Genomic DNA, 15,658 nt, shown 5'->3' with positions numbered 1-15,658 from the left:
TAAAGAGGGGCTCGAGTCGTTGCTCGGCTTACGAGTATCGTGGAAATCTGAGACACTTACCTCATAGTCACTTGGAAGCACGGCTCTTTCCATATACTACCGAGACAGATCAGGGTGATATGGAGTTGCAGAGCGGGGTTGAGGGTGGGAGAGAAGGGGTTGTAAGGGCCAGCAACACGCCCGCGTCGCGCTTTCCTTTTCCACGCGTAAAGTGGTTTCGCGGTGGCCAATCAGCGGCCACGCGCATCCAGCGCCTTTATCACCGCTCACCAGAGTTTACGGCCTGTAACCACTACAACCGATTTAATTTGGCGCAGAATCTCGTGTTTTGACAATTCGTTGGCTGTTCCTCGACTCCAAATAATACTTCTTTCCGGATAGGTTTATCACTCGCTGCATCGCAAACATGGCCGAGTCACAGTCAACAGCCATGTCCTCGAAGCCGCGCACGAGCAGCATATCGCAAGCATCAGAAAGCTCGCAAACAGCAGCCGAGTACGTGTCTCCCGTAGCTCTGCTCTGTACGTGACAACTAACAGTATACCAACAGCTTTATCAAAGAACAACTCAGCCTCGAGGCAGAAGCACGCGAGGCTCTTCCATACGTCAGTACATATGCCGCCTCGATTGCACGTTGACTCACAAGACGTAGCAATTCGACACCTGCACACGCGATCTTGGTCCTCTCCGCCAGAGCCTCTACGCATGCCTTACGTGCAACCCGGCACCAGCATCGTCCGCTCAGCAGTATACTCCAGCAGGCGTCTGCTACTCGTGTTCGATCTCGTGCCATGGCGAACATACTCTTGTTGAGCTGTTCAACAAGCGGGACTTCATATGCGATTGCGGAACTACTAGAATACCGGACATGACGCCTTGCACGCTCCGTATCAACGCGAAGACTGGACGGAAAGGCGACGTGACGGGTGAGGAGCCAGCAAAGACGAACAAGTACAACCAGAACTTCAGAAATAAGTTCTGTGGCTGCGGCGAGGACTATGACCCCAATCAAGAGAAGGGAACAATGTTCCAGTGCCTTGGGCTTGGAACTTGCGAAGAGGGCGGCTGTGGCGAAGACTGGTGGCACCCTGAGTGCCTGGTAGGCTTCACTCGGGCTGAGTATAGCAAGATGATAGAGAAGCCGAAAATTGACGACACGACTGGTCCTGAAGACGCAATGGAGACCGACAAACCTACGACAGATGGAAATAAGAACAGCGAACACACAGATGAAAAGGCGCCTCCGAATTCAACGGATATTGCGGCTGCAGTGGCAAGTGATGATGGAGTTGACGGAAACGACATTGCAGGAGATGCTGGTACTCAAGAGGACGATGACCCACCACTACCTCCAGGTTTTCCTGAGGAGGACGACTTCGATCACTTCATCTGCTACAAGTGTGTCGCGGCAAACCCTTGGATCAAGCAGTACGCTGGTTCAACTGGATTCTTACCACCAGTCTTTCACGACAAGACTATCGCGCTTTCTCATGCACAAAAGTCCACCGTGTCAACTTCAGAGCACATGAACGGCGATTCTAAGAAACGCAAAGCTTCCGGCGAAGACGAAGAGGAACAGACAGCAACGCATCTCCAAGCACCCGCTCCGGCTAAGCGCCAAAAGTCTGAAGACCCAAGCGGCACACTCTCCAGCATTCCCGAAGAAACCAAGACACTTCCCATAACACCAAAGAAGCCGGAAACGCCCAAGCACGCTTCCCTCCCTCTTTTGCCCGAAGCTGCTCTTACAACACCCTTCTCTCTCTTCCTCAAGCCTGACTTCCGCGATCATCTATGCCACTGCGACGCCTGCTATCCCCAACTGAAAGCTCATCCTCAACTCCTAGAAGAGGAAGACACCTACGAGCCCCCCGTATCCGAAGAGGGCGAGGAAGGTGGACAATCAGTTGGCACAGGCAGTATTCTCGATCGTGGCGAAGCAGCATTCAACAACATGGACCGTGTACGTGCTATTCAGGGTGCAATGGCATATGCGCACCTAAAAGACAAGGTTTCGGCGTTCTTGAAACCTTTTGCTGAGTCGGGTCAAGCTGTTGGCGCAGAAGATGTCAAAGCGTATTTTGAGAAGCTGAGAGGTGACGCGCAGGGTATTCAGGAGGCTGCTGGTGAAGCGAAAGCAAGTAGGGATGATGGAGATGATGGTGGAGCTGGAGGGGATGGGAGGAAGGAGCAAAGTGGGTATTGAGCGTATATTCGTCTCTTCGAACGGATACCGAAATTGGTTTCAAGGTTCGTAGGAACGCATATCTCACTAGGGAGTCATGTCAAGCCACAGTAGCACGACATTGAATAACGACTTGTAGCACGATAAGAGATCAAACTCTCTCGTATTCAAAAATCTACGACGAAATTATGAGCACAGCTTTGCGAATCTAAGCGTAGTTGCTTTACAAAGCAGATGACATTACCGAATCTTGGGTATCAAATTAAAACTACATTCTTTTCCTTGCAAACCAGCGCAATCAATCATTTTGACAAAATACAGAAAAACATGCTAAACATCACTCCCTTGGCTGGCCGCTCAAGCCGTCACGGTTACAGTGGTCGTCTCCTTGACTGTCTCTTTTTCCGTTGCCGTCGCAGTAACAGTCACAGTAAACACCTGACTTGGTGGTATCGGTGTGATGATTAATGGGCCTTCCGATGTTGTCGATGAGGGCACTGGCTCTGGCTCTGGCGACGCAGAAGATGGCGTATCTGTAGGTGCCGGCGGTGTTGGCACGGCGCCGGATGTCGATGCAGTTACCTCCGGAGGTGGCGCGATAGAGGATGAGAGAGAGGGCTGCGAGGAAGCCTCTGGAAGTGATACCACGGATGAAGAAGATGGGGTTGGTTGCGCCGAGCTTTCAGGGGCGCTTGAAGTCGTCGGTGTGATGGAGGATGCCAACGCGGGCGGTGTAGGTGTAGGCGCAGGAATTTCGGACATCGAAGATGATAGCGTGGGCGCCGTGGGCGTTGGCTCCGCTACCTTCGAAGAGGAACTTGCGATTGAAGATGATGGGGCCATCGAACTGGAAAGAACCGGCTCTGGCATAGCGGAAGAGACAGGCGTCTCGGGTGCCTGACTAGGTTGCGGTGCTGGCGTTGGCATGACCGTGGTGTATGACGTTACAACCACTACAGGCGGTACTTGAAGAGATGCTGACGGAGATACTTCAGCTGGAGCATTCGATGGAGACGATGTAGGTGCACCAGCCACTTCTGATGATAATGGAGAAGAGGCCAAAGAAATGGACTCTTGCGCTTCGGATGGCATAGCTGACTCCTGTGCAGGTGTTTGGGGTGGCTGAGATGTCGCATAAATGGTGGTGTATTGTGTGACGACGATGCGCGATGTTACGTCTACAGCATCTGATGCAGTCTCGGAAGGTACAGCAGCTGTTGGCGAGCCGGACGATATGGGAAGTGGGAGTGCCAGAGAAGTTGAATTGACCAGAGGTGAGGAGGATGACGCCTGTACAACCGACTCGATCACGGAAAGAGCACTTGTAATCACCGAACTAGCAGTGGTATTGGCAACAGGCAAACTTGAAGGTACTGCCGCGGGATGGGTGAAGCCAGACAAGCCTCCAGTGGTGGAAGCTGGGACCGCGCTTGTCGCCGATGCAGGAGGAATAGCAAGCGAAGTAGACGTCTCTTCCTCTATGGGTGAGTAAGTGAACAAGGGAATTTGCTGACTTGTCTCGCTAGCTGTCTTGTTATCGACCGCCCCTACTGAACTCGACAAAATTCCAGTTTCGATGGCGGACGAGATTGGCACACTGACGCTCTCTGTTGGCGTAGGTTCCGGACTTTGTGTCACTGAAGTAGTGGCTACTGCGCTTGAACTCTCCTCAGTACTTGGCAAAGCTGATGGCGTGATATATGAGGTAGAGAAGACTGTCTGTGGATCTTGTGTTACAAGTGGTTTTCCATCGGGGAGGACGAAAGTGATAGCTGGTGCTATCGAAGTCACGATGGTTTGCTGGATTGGCTCCACTATAATAGCAGTTTCTGCTTCCGCAATTCGTTGTGCTGATGTTGAAAATGCGGCAGAGGTAGTGTTAGCATAACTCGTGGAGCTGTACGAAGTCAGTGACTATTCTCGCAATATTCGAGTGAGCTTCTTACAGTTGCCTCCGTTGATGCTTGGGGACCGGCCCGGCGATTATTGATGTTGAATAAGCTGCCAGCAGCAGAACAGTGGGGAAGATAGCCATCGTCAAGACGACGCTTTATCAGGAGTGGATGGACGAAGGAAAGACGGCGCTTGTAGTCAAGATAGAAAAACGATGGGCTGAATGGCAAGACTGAGATAGTGAACGATTAAGAGAAACGATCGACAAGGAGAAACAGACGGCAAGGAAAAGAACAAGGAAAAGAACGAGAATCGTTCGTCTCAAGCAAACCACAGTCTAGACGTTCAGATGGCTACGGTGAGGGCCTCACTGCTGAGCGGGCTGGCAGCGGGTTTTGAAGCTGCATTAGCCGCCATGAGCACGGTTTGAGTATACAATGGAACAAAGAGTAGTACTGGCCCAGCATTGTCGCAGTGGCCTGTGATTTGGATGTGTCACGGGGGGCTCAGAGGAAAGTAGCGCTGGTGAGTGGAGGAGTGGCTGTGGTGCTCTGGAGTCGTGACATGGTGTTTCACCCGTGGACCAATGAGACGGCGACATGGCATGATGGAGCCACGACCTCCAAGCGCCTGGCCGAGCGACTCTGCCTCCGGTGCAGAGCCTCCAGGTCCCCATATGCCAGAAATAGCCTTTCGGAATGAGGCTGGATTACGCGACCCGAAGCCGTTGAGTGCTGCCGCTTTCCGCTTGTTCACGCAACACACTGCCGGCTCTCGGCTTTGCGATGCGTTGGAGACGTGGACCCTGCAGGATTTCTCCACAAGACGGCATCTCAACATTCACGATAGACTGCCAGCTAGATGCCTGCAGGTAGCAGGTATAGCTATCGACGATTTTCATAGTGGATCGAGATGTGTTGGCGGGTTTGCACGTGCCTGATGTTCATTCGTCTGGGCGGTGGGTGGTTGCTCAGGTAACAGGCGAGTTTCGACAAGGAAGAACAACACAGACCGCCATTCCGCTAGGACCAGGCCCTTTGCATTGGCAGAATATCGCCAGAGCTTCGACGTCACGTACGGTAGGTCCAGCATTCTTTTCTCTGTAGACGTAGACTTTTGTTTCTCTTTTATCGTGCCGCCTTGCATCCTCGGCCTTCACCATGAGCGTACGCGTCGTCGCGAGGATACGTCCTCTTCTGAAACAGGAGCTCGACAAAGACACCATTGTCACCGCAGAGACATTGGACGGCGAGACTACCCCGGCCGTCGTACGGATACCGAGTCCCAAGAACGAGGCCGAGTCCTTCAGCTTCCAATTCAGCTCTGTGTACGAGCAGGACGCGACACAGCAGCAGCTTTTTGACGCCGAGAGTGAGTTCGCGATGGGACGCGTTTCGGGACGGAAGCTGACTCGAGGCTAGTCGCGCCGACGGTGAAGCATCTCTTCAATGGCTTTGATCTATCCATCTTTGCCCATGGCTGCACCGGCACCGGCAAGACCCATACGATGCGAGGAGGGAAGTCGCTGGCGGACCGCGGTGTCATCCCAAGGCTGCTGAGCTCAATATACCGGCGATGCAAGAAGATCGAGAAAGACACGGCCGGTGCCACACAAGTCGAGGTTGCTCTGGAGTACTTTGAGATCTACTGCGATCGCGTCTACGACCTGTTCGAACCCCCGGAGAAGCGCACCCCGTCTGGTCTGCCCATCAGAGACAACCACGGCAAGACTGTCGTCGTTGGTCTTACCGAGAAGCCATGCACAACATTGAAGGAGTTTGAGCAGCTTTACGATCAAGCCAACATGAACAGGTCCACCTCTGCTACCAAGGTTAGAGTCTACACGCGTCTGAGATAAAACAGTCCTAACGATACTGCAGCTCAACGCACACTCCTCCCGCTCGCATGCCGTCCTCTGCGTAAAGATCACGCAAACCACCGAAGAAAGTGTTCGCGTCAGCCGAGTATCTTGCATTGATCTTGCAGGATCCGAAGACAACAGACGAACCGAAAACAACAAAGAGCGCCTCGTCGAGAGCTCGGCCATCAACAAGTCGCTGTTCGTGCTCGCACAATGCGTCGAAGCCATGAACAAGAAAGCCAGCCGGATTCCATACCGCGAGTCCAAGATGACGCGAATCTTGTCCCTAGGTCAGAATAAGGGCTTGACTGTCATGATTCTGAACCTTGCCCCAACCCGCGCATACCATCTCGACACAATCAGTTCTCTAAACTTCGCTAGCCGAACCAAGAAGATCGAGGTCGCAGAGGTGGAAAACGACCCAATGTACAAGACGGCCGTTAAGCCATTGGCGACGACCACGAGCCTTGGTGGAGCAACCATGGCACGGCAACCGCTCAGATCGCTTGCGGCCAAAGCCAATGCGAACATCCCAGAGGCAGAGAAGCAGAAGAAAGGGGAAAAGCCTATCAAGGCCTTCTCTGTATACTCTGATTCTCACAAAGCTGCTCCTCGTGTGACTAACCTTGCACAGAACCAAGGAGTACGGAGAACAGAGGGTTCCAAGCGAGCAGCTGAACCTAGCACCACCTTTGCGACCCGACCGACAAAGGCATTCCGAACTGGGGATAACACCTCACGGATACCGAGTAAAGAGCCTGCCCTGACAAAAGCCTCGATTGAAGCTCTCATCGCACAAAAGGTAGACGAGGCTCTAGCAGCCAAGGCATTGCAAGATGCTGGCGCAGCTGCGCCAGCGCTTTCTGCAGAGCTGCAGAAGCGTTTGGATGAGCTCGAGCACCGCATCGATGCACACGAAGAGGATGGAAAGTCGCAGGGCTTGCAGTTCCTGCTAATGGCCAAGCAGCACCACATGCGTGGAGAAGATACCAGTGCACTGAGAATGTACCAACTGGCACAGCCATTTTTCCCTGGCAACGCAAAGCTGGAGTCCAAGATGAAAACACTCGAAGACCGAATACGCGCCAAACGGGAGGAAAGCATCAAGCATGTCTCTGCTCCCGTTGAACTCCCGTCGCACACTGCAGCCCCCATCACAAACGTTCTCATGGCCCCCCTGAAAGCTGAAAAGAAAACCCCAAAGCCTAGAATAGTCTACAGAGATGAGTCCGAAGATGACGATGAATTTGCTCCCCCGCCGCCCTCTGACCACGAAGAATCCTACGCCTCCGACACTAGCTTTCAACACACCAGCAAACCCAAAGTCACCCGCAAGCCAAAAAAGACTACCAAGAAACTGCCCATATTCCGTGACGACGCCGCTGCTACTGCTACCATTGATTTACCTGTCCATTCCGCCGCTCAACAAACACCTCGCACTTCGCACCTTCTTAAGATCATCAACTCACGAGACGTCAACCAGATCAAAGCGCTAAAGGGTGTGGGTGCAAAGAAAGCGGATAACATCGTAAACTGCCTGGTCGAAATGGACGATGCGGAAATCATGGATCTGGAATCGCTGGCTATGCTTAAAGGTGTTGGAGGCAAGACGGTGGATAACATGAGGATGGGGTTGAGCCTTGATGCTAGGTACGATTTCTGAGCTTAGGCTCCCTTTTTGCTGTTCGTTCTTACCAAGCATGGTGTTCACGGCGTTTTTGGCAGCGCGCCTGTCGTGAGCGCATGTTTGCATTGCATAGAAATGGCGTTCTGGGTTTGGTAGCAAAGACTGCCTTGCATAGTTTGGTTCTTTGAATTCCGACTCTTCATCGCCGGCGTTTCCGTCGAAGATGTGTTATTCACTCAGGGTATCATAGAGGTGAAGGGATAATAGCAAATCGTTCAAGATATCATTATCATACAGGATCGTAGCCTCAATCTCAACCCAGAAGAAAGTAACCGCGCTCGTTCAATCAACCTCAACCACCCATTAGGGAAGCGACTAAAACGGCCAAACCCAATCCTCAGTCTCCTTGGGGTCCATGCCCTCGTGGTACGCATAGTTCTTGGCCTTGATCTGCTCATCCAATAACTTCTCCCTCGTTGCCGCACCCTTGTTACCCAAGCTGGGGATGTTGTCAAGTGCGTCAATCGCCAAGCTGTAGCGGTCAGTACCATTCCTGATAGCCAGCTCGAGAGGAGTGTCAATGTTGCCCTTCTCCCTGTATCCGCGGACGATCAGGTTCTGCTGGCCCTTGCGCCCATATGTCAAGCGGTGGATCAGCCAGGGGTAGGAGTGGAAGTTGAAGATACATGGTACGTCATCGGTAAAGATGGCCTTGTACTCGTGTGCCTTGAGACCGTGAGGGTGCTGCTCCTCGTCGATGAGCTTGAAGAGATCGACAACGTTTACGAAGCGAATCTTGAGATCAGGTAGATGTATGCGTAGTAATGCTGTCGCGGCGAGGGATTCGTGTGTGGAAACATCACCACAGGATGCCATGACAATGTCAGGCTCTTGATCCTTGTCATTACTCGCCCATTCCCAGATACCAACGCCCTTTGTGCAATGGGCGATGGCTTGCTCCATGGTGAGATACTGGAGATGCTCTTGCTTGTCGGCAACGATGACGTTGACGTAGTTCTCGCTACGAAGGCAGTGATTCATCGTTGAAAGTAGGCAGTTAGCGTCTGGCGGGAGGTAGATACGGACAACTTCAGGACTCTTGTTCGCCACTACGTCGAGGAATCCAGGGTCCTGGTGAGTGAATCCGTTGTGATCTTGTCGCCAAACAGTCGCAGTACTAAATGTGGGTGTACGAAGTCAGCCTAGGTCTCATGTGCGTTTCGTACAGAGACACTTACAGCAGAATGTTGAGCGAAGCAATCTTCTGTCTCCACTCGACTTCGAGGCACTTCTCAATCCATTTACAGTGCTGGTTGACCATGGAGTCAATGATGTGGATGAAAGGCTCGTAGCTGTTGAGCAGACCGTGTCGTCCAGAGAGGATGTAACCCTCCAACCAGCCCTGAGCAAAGTTAGTATTACTGCGTTATAAAGAGGGTTTTGTATCTTACCTCTACAGTGTGCTCAGACAGCATCTCCATAACGCGCCCTTCGTAAGCTAAGTTACCACCATCCTCGTCCTCCTCAAAGTACTCGCCCATCCAAACCTTTTTGCCTGCCTCGTAAACCTTGCCGAGCTTGTTGGATTCAGTCTCGTCAGGGCCAAATAGACGGAAGTCTTTCTGGTTCTCTTTGATGATGTCGCGCAAGAAGGCCGCGCAGTTGGCCATACTACCGACCTTGGCGACACCGCCCTTGGTCACCTCGACAGAGTAGTCACGGAAGTCGGGTACGTGAAGCTTGTGGCGGATAAGACCACCGTTTGTGACAGGGTTGGCGCTCATCCTCCTGTTGCCAGTGGGGGCCAACTCTCTAAGTTCAGGAACAAGCTTGCCGTTCTTGTCGAAATGCTTCTCAGGCTCGTACGAGCGCATCCACTCTTCCAATATTTTGAGCTGAGACTTGTCCTTGAGAACATTCGTAAGAGGGACTTGATGCGCACGCCAGAAACCTTCCAAGAAGTGGTCTCCATCGAGCTTCCTGGGTGCTGTCCAGCCCTTGGGTGTACGAAGCACGATCATGGGCCAACGCGGCCTGAAAGCCTTGCCCGAGTCTCTAGCCTCTTTCTGATATTCGCGGATCTTTGTGACGCATCGTTCCATCGTAGCGGCCATAGCCTGGTGCATCGATGGGATATCGCTGCCCTCGACGAAATAGGGTGTCCATCCGTAACCAACGAAGAGCGCTTCGAGCTCCTTGCGGCTTACGCGAGCGAGAACCGTGGGGTTGTTGATCTATGCAGTATTAGCCAAATCCTTCGACAATGTTAAGCGCCATACCTTGTAGCCATTCAGATGTAACACTGGCAAGACCGCGCCATCCGTGATCGGGTTCAGGAATTTGGTTGAATGCCAGCTCGTAGCAAGAGGACCAGTCTCAGACTCACCGTCTCCAACCATAGTCAGAGCGATGAGATCTGGGTGATCAAAGACCGTTCCGAAAGCGTGAGAGATAGAGTAACCCAGCTCACCACCCTCGTGCAAGCTACCAGGTGTCTCGGGTGTGGCATGAGATCCAATTCCGCCGGGGAACGAGAAAGATTTGAAAAAGCGCCTCATACCCTCCTCATCTTCGCTCTTGTCGGGATAGACCTCAGAGTAGACTCCCTCGAGGAAACTGTTTGAGAGAACAGCGGGCGCGCCATGGCCAGGGCCAGATATGAAGATAGCGTCCAAATCGTACTTCTTGATGAGACGGTTCTACAAAGTTATAAAGTTAGCTTGTTACGATTCAAGAACCGCATATAATTGTTCATACCATGTGAATCCATGTGAAGCTCTGTCCAGCATCCGATCCCCAATGTCCCAAAAGGCGTCGCTTGAGATGGTCCAGAGTGAGTGGATCGCGGAGAAGAGGGTTCCTCCGAAGATAAATCATGCCCAAGCACATGTACAGAGAAGCATGGAAATAATCGGTCATCTTCCGCACCTCATCCTCGCTGAGGGGATGTTCGGTGACTGATGATCTTGCGGGCCCGTATGAGGAGATGCTGAGGTGCTCGACATCTTCAACTACTGTCTCTGGGTCTACTGGAGCTTTCGCTACCATGGCGTCCATGATCACAGGTTGTCTGAAAGGTCCGACCTTTCTTCCGTTCAGGTAAGGTCTCGAGTGCCGCTAGATCTGGGAGAGGTGGCTGAATTGCGTGGGATATAGAGGCTCCACACAGCAATTGCAAGCAGAAAATACGTGTAGAGATTGAGGAGTAAGGGTTTCAGATAATGTTGGAGAGAAGAGGTAGAGGACCTTTAAGCAGTCGCGCGGCAGTAGTCGCGGTTGCAAGCTTGGAAGCTGGTCAGCGGCAGAGCCGGAGACGCTCTCCTGATCCATTGAGCTCTGTCATTGGTGCTCTGCACGTAATCATGCTACTGCAGCGCGATACCATCATAGCTACAAATTCCTTTTGGGACTGTTTGTTGGTTGCGTCATGGCCTGATGGACCGAGGTGGGGTCAACCAACAGTCACGCTAGTGGCGACGCGTTCCTGTCAATCCTCGCCATCTGCCATACATGGCGTGATATATGTCTGAGCTGACTGAGTCGGCAACGAAGAGTACCTGGGTACCGGATGTCTTTCTTCCCGCTGGTGAAATAAGAATTGTGCTCGAGTTGGCGTGGCAAGGTTGATGCGCCAGTCCTGAGTATACCTTCAGCATGCTCTCAACAGCGGAACGCGGCGGACAAGCAAGCCTCCACTTCCCACCCAACCCTGGTTTCGGTGTCGGAACCCTTATCCGAGCGGACAATGATCTACGCAGGCATCAATCGCAAGTTTGCGACTAAAGCATCTTTGTACAGCCTGGGCAGACTCGTGGCCTAAGGTAATGCTTCAACCCCAATCATTGCTACAACAAACCGTAGATCAAGTGGATAGATAACGTATCTCTTTGCTCTAAAATATCTATAGTATATCTTTCAGTGCATTCCGTAATCTCCTTCCGCAGCAATCGTCCTCTGGCATTCAGCAAAGATGGCAGCCTGCCTTGCTACATCAGCAAGTCGCCCAACGACCAGCTTGTTGCCATCGAGGAAACCATATAGCGCATACGGTATGTCGACCTCGTTACAGAACTCCTGAACCAATTTCTGGGTTTGTCTTAGGTTATGACGGGGGATTCGTGGGTACAGATGGTGGATGGCCTGGAACTGAAGGCCACCGTGGAAGAAATCCAACCACTGAGGACAGTCAACATCCATCGTTGTGCGGAGCATCTTCTGAGCAAACGACTCGTGGATACCCAGATCCGCTGTACTCATAGCGAAATGAGACAACGTGATTTGCACATGGAGCGGAGACGTAAGTGCGTGGGCAATCATAACAAACCAGAACCGACTCCAGTTGTCAGGTATGGACTTGTATACCACCCCGTAGCCGAACCAGGTCCAAAAAACTGCCATGCCTATCAACTCAAAGTATCGGTGCCACCATGCAGGCCCTTTCTTGGGGCCCTTTCCAAGGAGCAGATACATCCAAGACAATCTATACAGATTGAAGCGTGCGAACAGCATAATCGGGTAGTAGGTGTAGTGTTGAATCCGGATCATGAACTTTGCGAAGGCATCGTATTCCATGACCCACTCGTAAAAGGTCGTGGTGAGACTCTCCATGAATCGATGCGTGATAGAGAAGAAGGGAATGTATTGAATATCGGGATCATGTTCGGGGTGGTTCGTAACAAGATGGTGCACGTTATGGTTGTATTTCCACCAGCAAGCGCTCAACCCGCCTACGTACGAGGCAATGAACATTGCGATGGTGGAATCGGTCGTAAAATCGTGGGTGATGCCCATGTGTCCGGCATCATGGACCGTGAATGTGAGCTGGTGCCAAAAGCATGCAAGCGGGATGGCACTAGTAATATACCAACCAGATGATAACAAGAACAGGAATCCGGCTAAGAAGGACCCATAACGTAGGCATTCGATACCGTAGGCAGTATAATTGCAATCGTAGAGGCCTGCTTGCTTGATACGCTCTTGTAGCTCGCGATACTTTTGTGTGATGTGATCTTGAGTGGCTGGATCTAGAGACGGGTATTTGGCCTTGTCGAAGTTGAGCTCTTCCTGAGTCCGTCTATCAAGTACTGACATCTTCGGAGCGACGACATCTTCTAGTTCGACCGATGAGACACTAGAGCTCGAGGAAGCTCCACCAATATCGGCTCCGTTGCGCTTGCGAATCGAGGCGGAAGACCGGTCCACCGGTTCAAAGAGAGGGCTGCTGTTGGCAGAAGAAGCTGAGCTTGCAGTCTCCTGCTCTGAAACCGAACATGATTCCATGTATTCTTCCTCAGAAAGCTTGTCCAGCTCTTCCTGTGTCCTGAACTTTCCTCCTTGCATCGGTGGTAGGAAGTTGGTCCATCGTCCTTCGATGCGGCCGATTTGGTAGCGGTTCATGAGCTCGAGCGTTTGTGTAGAGTGGAAACTGAGTACAGGTCAGCAGATAGCCTTGTTGGATAGTTGAAACGGGCATACCGAGTGACCTCGTCTGTTGCATCGCGTCCCACCATGTGCCGAATGGCTTTATCACCGCCAGGGTGGTAGGGTAGCCATGCATCCACCTTCAAGACCTTGTTGTCTACGATGACAATGGAGCGGCCATTGGCAATCTGAGCTTCGATCTCTTGCCGACTAAAGACCTTGGACTTCCTGTCTGCCCGGGCGGCCATGATGCGATGCGGTGTGGTACGCGAAGGGTATACAGACGGGTGTCCAGCTGTGGCTTCAATTGACAAAGGAATTTCAAGACAGACGCGGCCAGACCATAACTTTGCGGTGTCTCAGAAGCAACTAGTCTCGCGGTGAGTTGCGCCGGAGCCAGCCAGTGGAACAGGAGAGGATGAGCTGATAAACTTCCGAAGCTTGCCTGGGCCCTGCACGCCAACGCCCCCACGTTGCCCTCGCCACGCCCCCAGAGCCGCACCCAGAAGCGGCATCACATGCCATCGCAAGAACATGTCATGGCGTGAGGGCTCCGTATGCCTAAGCAGAAGCTCACCGAGTTCCACACGTGAGGCTAGAGAAATCCCAATGTCTTGGAAAGCATAAATCTGGCAGGTGCCCACTTGAGCCTGCTGTCGGCCGCTTTCTGTCGGCAAACTCCGACACTCCTTCACTCTGCTGCGTCTGCCACTACATGACCATTCTATGCTGACTAACGTCCCTCGACTTCCGATCTTTCTGTTCGTTCCATAGTCCCTTTCGAACAACTTGCTCAACACAGACTTCATCCTGAAGATCAAAAGCTCGACAATGACTCAAGACATCAAGGAATTGGCGAGGCAATGGCTGGAGCTCGACCAAGACAAAACAACTACAGATGAAATCTACAAGCTGCTAGTTGATGGCGATACCGACGAGCTCGAGAAGCGACTTCGACATCGCATCGCTTTCGGGACAGCTGGACTCAGAGGGCCTATGCAGGGCGGATTCGCTTGCATGAACTCTCTGACGGTGATACAAGCTTCCCAAGGACTTGCAGCCTACTTGCTCAAAACTGAAGAGAATGTAAAGAGAAGGGGTGTGGTAATTGGCAGAGACGCGCGGCACAACTCAGAAAAGTTTGCCAAGCTCACCGCAGCCGCTTTTGTTGCTAAAGGCATCAAAGTGTGGTGGTATGAGGAACCCAGCCATACGCCCATGGTTCCCTTTGGCGTTCGCGAACTCGAAGCCGCTGCTGGAATTATGATAACAGCCAGTCACAACCCGGCCAAAGACAATGGATACAAGGTCTACTGGTCAAATGGCTGCCAGATCATCCCTCCACACGATAGTGGAATTGCTGATTCCATCATGGAAAACCTGAAGCCTGTCACCTGGGATACGACGCTGGTAGATTCTTCGCTCCTTGTGGAGGGAAGTCTAGGACTGGTACAAGACAACTATCATAGAGCCATCCTTTGCGCTGCGCAGCCCGAGCATGTCCAAGTCAAGATGGACCCAGAGCTCAGATTTGTGTATACCCCTATGCATGGTGTTGGCCTTCCCGCCATGCAGCGATGTGCAGAAACACTTGGTGTGGCCTCGCAAATGACTGTGGTGGAAGCTCAAGCAAAACCAGACCCTGACTTCCCCACCGTAAAGTTTCCAAACCCTGAAGAGAAGGGTGCGCTTGACCTGGCAATCGAAACGGCCGACAAGTCATCCACACGCCTCATCCTCGCTAGCGATCCTGATGCAGACCGACTCGCGGCAGCAGAGAAGGTAGGAGACAGATGGCACATCTTTAGCGGAAACCAACTTGGAGCGCTGCTCGGATCGTATCTCTTCGAACGCTACCCGGAGACAAAACCACGAGAGAAGCTTGCGATGCTGGCTTCCACCGTCAGTTCCAGGATGCTCGCGGCTTTGGCGAAGAAGGAAGGCTTTAAGTTTACCGAGACTCTAACCGGATTCAAGTGGCTTGGGAACGTCGCGCGACAACTCGATAGCGAAGGCTACGATGTCGTCTACGCGTTCGAAGAAGCCTTGGGATACATGATTCCACAAACCGTACATGACAAGGACTCTATCAGCGCAGCTGCAGTATTCCTCACTGCCGCGTCGCATTGGGCCACACAAGGTCTTACTCCATATGCCAAACTGCAGCAACTCTACGAGTACCTTGGCTACTTTGAGGACGCGAACACCTATCTCGTATCACCATCCCCATCCGTGACGACGTCCGTGTTCACAGCCATCCGTGCACTGGGCAGCCCGCACCCCACCACCATCGGGTCCCGCAGGATTGTGCGTTGGCGAGATCTGACCCTAGGCTATGACTCAAAGAGCAAGGACCACAAGCCCGATCTGCCGGTAGATGTCACTAGCCAGATGATAACATGTGAGCTAGATGACGGGGCGGTATTCACAGTCAGAGGAAGCGGAACCGAACCGAAGATCAAGCTTTACATTGAGTGTCAAGGCAAGAGTAGCCAAGAGGCGAAGAAGGGTGCTAACGAAATATTGGATGATCTTCTGCGGGAATGGTTCAAGCCTGAGGAAAACGGCTTGAGACTTGCTTAGATTAGAATCATGTGAATTGGCTAGCTTCAATACTGTTAAAGATATCGTAGGTATGTCCATTTGCAAAATTGAAAGAGGGCGCCATTGT

At 52.3% G+C, this 15,658-nt stretch overlaps 6 protein-coding genes across 6 annotated transcripts; 3 read left to right on the top strand and 3 right to left on the bottom strand.

Annotated features, from left to right (window-relative positions):
• Nucleotides 1–406: 406 nt before the first annotated feature.
• Nucleotides 407–3,800, top strand: GT037_008704 (metaphase-anaphase transition protein; the record flags this gene model as incomplete). The annotated part of the gene is made up of 7 exons (XM_038933751.1): nt 407–495; nt 551–605; nt 653–2,195; nt 2,725–3,078; nt 3,181–3,288; nt 3,370–3,669; nt 3,712–3,800. Coding segments are annotated over 7 exons (2,538 nt in total), but the record flags the coding sequence as incomplete, so codon positions are not given.
• GT037_008703 (uncharacterized protein) lies at nt 2,543–4,220 on the bottom strand (the record flags this gene model as incomplete). Its single annotated transcript, XM_038933750.1, has 2 exons — nt 2,543–4,082; nt 4,132–4,220. 2 exons carry the CDS (start codon nt 4,218–4,220, stop codon nt 2,543–2,545), a joined length of 1,629 nt encoding a protein of 542 aa, XP_038783715.1.
• Nucleotides 4,221–5,238: 1,018 nt separating this feature from the next.
• On the top strand, nt 5,239–7,602 carry GT037_008702 (kinesin family protein; the record flags this gene model as incomplete). The annotated part of the gene is made up of 3 exons (XM_038933749.1): nt 5,239–5,449; nt 5,500–5,909; nt 5,959–7,602. 3 exons carry the CDS (start codon nt 5,239–5,241, stop codon nt 7,600–7,602), a joined length of 2,265 nt encoding a protein of 754 aa, XP_038783714.1.
• Nucleotides 7,603–7,941: 339 nt separating this feature from the next.
• Nucleotides 7,942–10,623, bottom strand: GT037_008701 (d-xylulose 5-phosphate d-fructose 6-phosphate phosphoketolase; the record flags this gene model as incomplete). The annotated part of the gene is made up of 5 exons (XM_038933748.1): nt 7,942–8,743; nt 8,805–8,968; nt 9,018–9,800; nt 9,846–10,265; nt 10,324–10,623. 5 exons carry the CDS (start codon nt 10,621–10,623, stop codon nt 7,942–7,944), a joined length of 2,469 nt encoding a protein of 822 aa, XP_038783713.1.
• An 858-nt stretch (nt 10,624–11,481) lies between these two features.
• GT037_008700 (fatty acid desaturase) lies at nt 11,482–13,235 on the bottom strand (the record flags this gene model as incomplete). The annotated part of the gene is made up of 2 exons (XM_038933747.1): nt 11,482–12,991; nt 13,042–13,235. 2 exons carry the CDS (start codon nt 13,233–13,235, stop codon nt 11,482–11,484), a joined length of 1,704 nt encoding a protein of 567 aa, XP_038783712.1.
• Nucleotides 13,236–13,818: 583 nt separating this feature from the next.
• Nucleotides 13,819–15,570, top strand: GT037_008699 (phosphoglucomutase protein; the record flags this gene model as incomplete). Its single annotated transcript, XM_038933746.1, has 1 exon — nt 13,819–15,570. The coding sequence occupies one exon, from the start codon at nt 13,819–13,821 to the stop codon at nt 15,568–15,570; it is 1,752 nt and encodes a 583-aa protein (XP_038783711.1).
• Between the last annotated feature and the right edge of the window lie 88 nt (nt 15,571–15,658).

This window comes from Alternaria burnsii (assembly GCF_013036055.1).
Source record: "Alternaria burnsii strain CBS107.38 chromosome Unknown 744, whole genome shotgun sequence".
Taxonomy (NCBI): domain Eukaryota; kingdom Fungi; phylum Ascomycota; class Dothideomycetes; order Pleosporales; family Pleosporaceae; genus Alternaria; species Alternaria burnsii.
The sequence above is the reverse complement of the archived record's forward strand: the minus strand, read 5'-3'. Positions and strand labels throughout refer to the sequence as shown.